Source organism: Musa acuminata, chromosome BXJ3-6 (genome assembly GCF_036884655.1).
Source record: "Musa acuminata AAA Group cultivar baxijiao chromosome BXJ3-6, Cavendish_Baxijiao_AAA, whole genome shotgun sequence".
Lineage (NCBI taxonomy): Eukaryota > Viridiplantae > Streptophyta > Magnoliopsida > Zingiberales > Musaceae > Musa > Musa acuminata.
In genome coordinates this window covers 30165438-30172395 of record NC_088354.1, presented here as the reverse complement: position 1 = coordinate 30172395, position 6958 = coordinate 30165438, and the positions used below count along the sequence as shown (strand labels likewise).

Here is a 6958-nt window from a genome sequence, read left to right as displayed (position 1 = left end):
ACAAGAAGACCATAGACCGAATTCAAGCTCATTTCTAGGATCACAAACTAGCTAGGGAACTGCTGCATGCTGCTCCTTATCATCATCATTCTTTGTGTTCGTTCCTTTGCTTGTTGTATGCACTTGTCCCTTTGTTCTTAATGTGCAAAAAGGGTGATGTTCTTGATGTTTGTGGGAAAGTAGATTGAATAATGCTAATATTCTTGTTAATTATATCAATGAATTCTCAGTAATACATACAATATGTCACAAAACATGGTGCAGATATTAATATGTAATAACTCTCTGCTCGTACAATTACAATATGACTGGGTGAAAACAGAAGAAGACATAAATACAAGTTGCATGGGGCAATAAATCATTTTAATTCCAATCCAATACCAAGAATCAATAACTGTAAATTATCAATGGTGTCAATACAATTGGGGGATATGGTGACAATGGAATTTATCCTAATATACATAAATAGTATCCTCATTCCACAAGAAATAAAATGGAAGCTGAATATATATAAAAATATAGGAAAAAAATTATTGAAATTTTAATTGACATTGGTACCCCTGTGAAAATTCTTTTACTTGACTATGATACCATAGATATTAATTTATCTTAGGTTTTTATATTTGTAACTCATAGAATCTCAATATTTAGTGGGATGTATATATTGTACAAGGCAACATTTTTTTTCAAAATTCGCAAGGATAATATATAAAATTTAAATGAAAATGTATGAATTTGTATGTTATAATGAAATTTAGAGGGGTAAACAAAAACTATTTCAAATATTGAAATGATAGATATGCAAGATACACAAACCACACCCGACCGTTTCCCACCTACCGTCCACCACACCCTCGTCTGAGTGGGCCTCGTTCTACGCTAGATACATAAAGCACACCAAAACGTCACCCCGCATCCTACACCACACGCTCGTCTGAGTGGGCCCCGCTCCCAGACCGAGGCATACACCGTGGAGAGACCATATATATCGTGTGTCGTTCTCGACGTCTTGCTTCCTTTTGCTTCTTCTCTCTACAGTTCCTAACAATTTAGTCTGTCTTATACGTCAAACCGCCAACATTATTTAGATTCAGATCACAAAGAAAAGAAAATAAAGAGAGAGAAAGCACAATTATCTCTCTCTAAAGATAACATCATCTTACCATCGTTCAGCTGTTCCGTGAAATGGAGTCCGATCTTGTTAGAGTTACTATTTTGAGGGAAGTCTTGCTACATCCTCTTCGTGTGTATATATACAGCACCAGCTCTGATTCATGGACACATAGCTTATTAACCATGGAGAACAGAGTTCTATTCTTTGCCATCTTCTTCCTCCTCTTGCACCCTCTCGCCGCCACCAGCCATAACATCTCCGCTGTCTTCGCCTTCGGCGACTCGACTCTCGATGCCGGCAACAACAACCAGCTTCACACGATCGCCCGCGCCGACCACGTCCCCTACGGCCGCGAGCTCCCGGGCCATCTCCCCTCCGGGAGGTTCTCCGACGGCAGGCTGATTACCGACTTCATCGTCTCCGCCCTGGGACTCAAGGACCTCCTCCCTCCTTACTCTGAGGCCGACCGCCTCGACCTTTCCAACATCGCCACCGGAGTCAGCTTCGCCTCCGCGGGCACCGGCCTCGACGACCTGACCGCGAGCCAGTCGCAGGTCATGACCATGGCCGAAGAGTTGAGCAACTTCGCGGCGTACACGAAGAGGCTAACAGCTGCTCTCGGGAAGGATAAGGCGCAGGAGATCATCGGCGGTGCCCTGTTCGTCATCGGCGCAGGCTCTAATGACTGGATGATTAACTACTACATTTCTCCCATCAGAAGCTGGACGTATTCTAAGACTGATTACAGCCGTTTCCTCATCGGCAAGCTTCGTTCTGTGGTTGAGGTACTCCATTGCTTTCTCTCACGTACGTTTCATGCACATGCAAAGGATTACTGTAGCAATATGATCAATGCAGGAAATATATCACAGAGGTGGTCGGAAGTTTGCCATCTCCGGGCTTCCACCACTGGGATGCCTTCCTCTGCAGATCACTCTGAACGCAATGGTGCCCATCAACCACGCGACACAACGAAGCTGCGTGGTGGCGCAGAACAACGACGCCGCCGCATACAACTCCCTGTTCAAACACTCCATCAACGCCCTGAGTGCTTCGCTCGTCGAAGGCAAGTTCGTGTACGTGGACATCTACACCCCACTGATCAACATGATCCATAACCCTAAAAGATACGGTAAGAAACCCTTTTTTGGCCTTCAAGAACGGACGTTCTCGTTATCTTCCACCTTCTTCCTTGATGATATGATGCCATAGGTTTTGAGTCGACGACGTTGGGGTGCTGCGGGACTGGGACGGTGGAGATGGGTCCGTTGTGCAATGCGATGACGCCGGTGTGCTCGGCTCCTTCTTCTTTCATGTTCTGGGACTCTGTTCATCCATCAGAGGCAACATACAAAGCTCTTGCGAAAGAGATGATTAAAGATGTGCTCCCAAAGTTTGGATGAGAAGAAGAAGTAACCGTGGGAATCTATACTATATAATTCATCGCGATTAAATTAGATTTTATATCATAATTATTTGACAGTCTCCTTTTTTTTCTTTTGGAAATGGATATAAATAACAATATATCTTTTGAGTATTTTAGGGGTGCAAGTTTCAAATGTTTCCTTCCACCGTTCAATAAAATACTATATATATATATATATATATATATATATATATATATATATATATATATATATATATATATATGTATATATATATATATATATATATATATATATATATGTATATATATATATATATATATATGTATATATATATATATATATATGTATATATATATATATATATATATATATATATATATATATGTATATATATATATATATATATATATATATATATATATATATGTATATATATATATATACATATATATATATATATATATGTATATATATATATATACATATATATGTATATATATATATATATATGTATATATATATATATATATATATACATATATATATATATATATATACATATATATATATATATATATATATATATATACATATATATATATATATATATATATATATATATATACATATATATATATATATATATACATATATATATACATATATATATATATATATATATACATATATATATACATATATATATATATATATATACATATATATATATATATACATATATATATATATATATACATATATATATATACATATATATATATATATATACATATATATATATATATACATATATACATACATATATATATATATATACATATATATATATATATATATATATATATATATATATATACATATATATATATACATATATATATATATATATATACATATATATATATATACATATATACATACATATATATATATATATATACATATATACATATATACATACATATATACATATATACATAAATATATACATATATACATATATAAATATATATATACATATATAAATATATATATATATATATACATATATACATATATATATATATATATATTCATATATAAATATATACATATATACATGATAAGGATAATAATGACGACAAGACTCGAGCTGACGTTAGCTGCCTCAGATGACGCCTCACGCCTCGATCGACCCGACAGCACCTGGTCAAACGGACCAGAACGCCGACCGAGACGCATTAACGTCCTGCTCAGGCTCGGTCCTTCACGCCACGCCAACACCAGTGTCGGACGCTACCAGCCTGCCCCCTGCAAGCGGGCACCTCAGGAAATAGTAAGCTTCCCTATAAATACCCTCGCATTCTAAACGGAAAGAGGGAGGAGGAAACACACACAAAAAAGACCTCTTCACTTCATCTGACTTGATCGTCAGGGAAGGAACTGAGCTAAAGAATTCCCCCTCCACTATCTTCTAACTTAATCATCGGAGGGGTCGGGTCGAGCTTCCTGACCCGACCTTTGTGCAGGTGCGAAGCCGAAGGTCCCCACAGGACGCGCGGGCGAGGAGTTCATGCCCGGAGGAAACGGCGACCCCACTCTGATCGGACCATCGCGCTCGGCCACCTCAGCGGACTCGAAGGTCGTCCCGGGAAGATCCCCCGTCGTCCGGACCCGAACCGAGCCGCGTCGGCCCCGAGGCCACGGCTCAAGGTTGTTTCCCATAATATTTTGGCGCTAGAAGGAGGGCCCGGAATGTCGGGTGATCACCAAAGTGGCTCAGATGAGCCCGCGGCTGAGAAGTCGCACCCGATTGGAGCCTTGGGGGAACATCCCCCGCACGGAGATCATTGTGACGAACACCCCACCATGACCTCAGAGCGATATTGGCGGATATTCAACGACCCGGGCTTGTCGCCACCCGAAGGAGCCCTAGCCGACCCGTCGCCCGTATCATCCGAGGCCTTTCAGGACCTCGCTCTTCAAGTCCGAGCTCTAACGGGTATGGTGCAAACCATTATCCCGCTCATTTCTCATTCGGCGCACCCGCTTGCGATCCAACCACTGCGATAACACAAGGTGCCCGCTCGGGCCCACACGACACTTCCGGAGTTCCCCACTTCGCCTCGGGTCCGACCGGCCCCACTCGAGGATCGAGCAATGGAAAACCCGAGCGGCTGCCCGGAACTCGAGGCATTCTCTTCAGACTCCCTGCGGGCCCAGTTGCGTTTCGTTAGCCAGCGACTCGACGAGGTGCAGAAAGAGGTTCGCAGGTCCAAGGGAGAGCTTCGGGAGGACGCACATCAGGGATCTCCATTCACACCCGAAATACAGGATCAGACGGTCCCCCCGAACTTCCGGCTCCCCTCCCTGGACGCATATGACGGCGCCACCGATTCGACGGACCACGTAGCCGCTTTTCGTGCCCAAATGGCACTGTATGGAACCTCTGATGCCTTGATGTGCAGGGCATTTCCCACCACTCTGAGAGGGCCAGCTCGCACGTGGTTCAGCGGCCTGAAGACCGGGACTATCGCCTCCTTCGACCAGCTCGTCAAGGACTTCGAGCTTAACTTCCTGGCCTACGCCCGACCGAAATCGTCCATGGTGTTGGGAAATCTTGGGGGCGACATCACATGCGCAGCGGAAGAACAAGAAAACAAAATCCCCGATTCCCAAAGAGATGTTCGTCGTCGTGCGAAGATTGGTGCGTAAAATCCACGAAACTTAAAAATGCGTATAGAGTAGATTGTGTTACCTAGGGAGATCGTATATCCCTGTTTCCTTGCAGATCCTTAGGAGAGGGTGAAGGAGGTCAAGCGTCCTCCTCTCTAGCGGTGTTCCACACAGCAGGGTTACGATGACGCTCCTCAAAACTCCAGGCCTGCTCTGAGGTGGAGAGGGAGAGGAGAATAGGAGAGGCAAGTAAAGGCTCTAGCCCATGAGGCTCTGAATCCCTCTTATTTATAGAGGTTCCCTGTCAAACCCTAATGGGTCCTCCCCCAGTGGGTATTGGATCTGCATCCAATAAGACAAGGGCTCTGTCGGATATCTCATATCCGAACCTCTACTCATCGCAATTCATACCATATGTGTGTGACCCTCTAGGCCCAATATCGAGCTGGCCGTGAGTCATACCTGTCAGAACTCCTTCTAACTCAGTGAATTATTATCTCTGTAATAATTCACTCGACTCATCGACTACGGACGTACTAGGCCACTACGCCATAGTCCCCAGACGATACAGGGGAATCCAATCCATTGGACCTGTTTGTCCTCAGTTACCGTGTACCTATAGTCCCTCATCCATCTAATATCCTAGAGACCGTATATCGAGCATGGTGCTATCAGACCCATACGGTTTCTACTCGAGTCTCGCTCTAATCGGATTCTCCCGGAGAACTCTTTCTCTCTCAACCCGAATGACCCTGGCCAGGGATTTGTTTGAGCAAGAACACATGGGATATTCCTCTCATGACGCCGTGAGTGGATGATCCTCTATCGACACTCAATAGCCCTCGTAAGGTTGACTACCACTCCCAATGACCAGCTGTACTAGATCTAGGACAGCCAAACCTATAAGTCTGGTATCAAAGAGTGGAGTACTCATACAGGACATCCTTGGTGTCTCAAGTCTAAGGACCAGATATACCACTAGGACTATGGAATCGCTGTCTGACAATAAGGCATCATCAACCATCCAGCATTCCGTAAGCGGATCAATCAGTGAACTCATTCTCCAATGAGCACCTGTACTGTATCCCTAGTGTCCCTACATGAGCAGCTATGAGACTAGCTGCATCCATCATATGGACGGGTATACAGCACACCAGTCTATCCGGTTATCATAATGTCCCTCTCGAGTAACCTATGACCGGGATTATTTAGGATATGTGTTTAAAGGTGAATCGATGTCATAATCGTAATCTCATCACGATCTGATTCCCATTGCACAAATCCAAGGACATCACAATATATGTATGCATTTATGCAATAGTTATAAAGTGATATACGCCAAAATATAATAAGCAAAAAGATTCTCTATCAAGTCACACGTGTCATCACTCACGTGATTGGCTTGCTGGGCACCTATGACTAGCAATCTCCCACTTGACCTAAAGCCAATCACTTATGTGTCTGATCCCCATCAGACCCCTGTGACGCTCAAAGATAATCTGAGATAACGACTTTGTCAGTGGATCTACAATGTTATCTTCGGATGTAACTCTTTCCACTACTACATCTCCTAGGGTATCGATCTCTCTGATAAGCTGGAACCTCCTCAGAACATGCTTAGATTTCTGATGAGACCTAGGTTCCTTTGTTTGAGCAATCGCCCCATTGTTGTCGCAATATAGGGAGATTGGCTCCTCACTACCCGGCACGACTCCCAAATCTGTAATGAACTTCTTCAACCATACTCCCTCCTTTGCTGCATTTAATGCAGCAATGTACT

General features: G+C 42.5%; 1 protein-coding gene across 1 annotated transcript; it reads left to right on the top strand.

Moving 5' to 3' along the window:
* The first annotated feature begins 1296 nt into the window (after positions 1-1296).
* Positions 1297-2517, top strand: LOC103988972 (GDSL esterase/lipase At2g40250-like). Its single transcript, XM_009407678.2, has 3 exons — positions 1297-1899; positions 1973-2246; positions 2327-2517. The coding sequence occupies exons 1-3, from the start codon at positions 1297-1299 to the stop codon at positions 2515-2517; spliced, it is 1068 nt and encodes a 355-aa protein (XP_009405953.2).
* The last annotated feature ends 4441 nt before the right edge of the window (positions 2518-6958 follow it).

Excerpts from the sequence above, each read along its gene's own strand:
- LOC103988972 (XM_009407678.2), top strand. The coding sequence starts at position 1,297 with ATGGAGAACAGAGTTCTATTCTTTGCCATCTTCTTCCTCCTCTTGCAC. Across the intron at positions 1,900-1,972 it reads AGCTTCGTTCTGTGGTTGAG|GAAATATATCACAGAGGTGG; the intron begins GTACTCCATTGC and ends TGATCAATGCAG. Across the intron at positions 2,247-2,326 it reads CCATAACCCTAAAAGATACG|GTTTTGAGTCGACGACGTTG; the intron begins GTAAGAAACCCT and ends ATGATGCCATAG.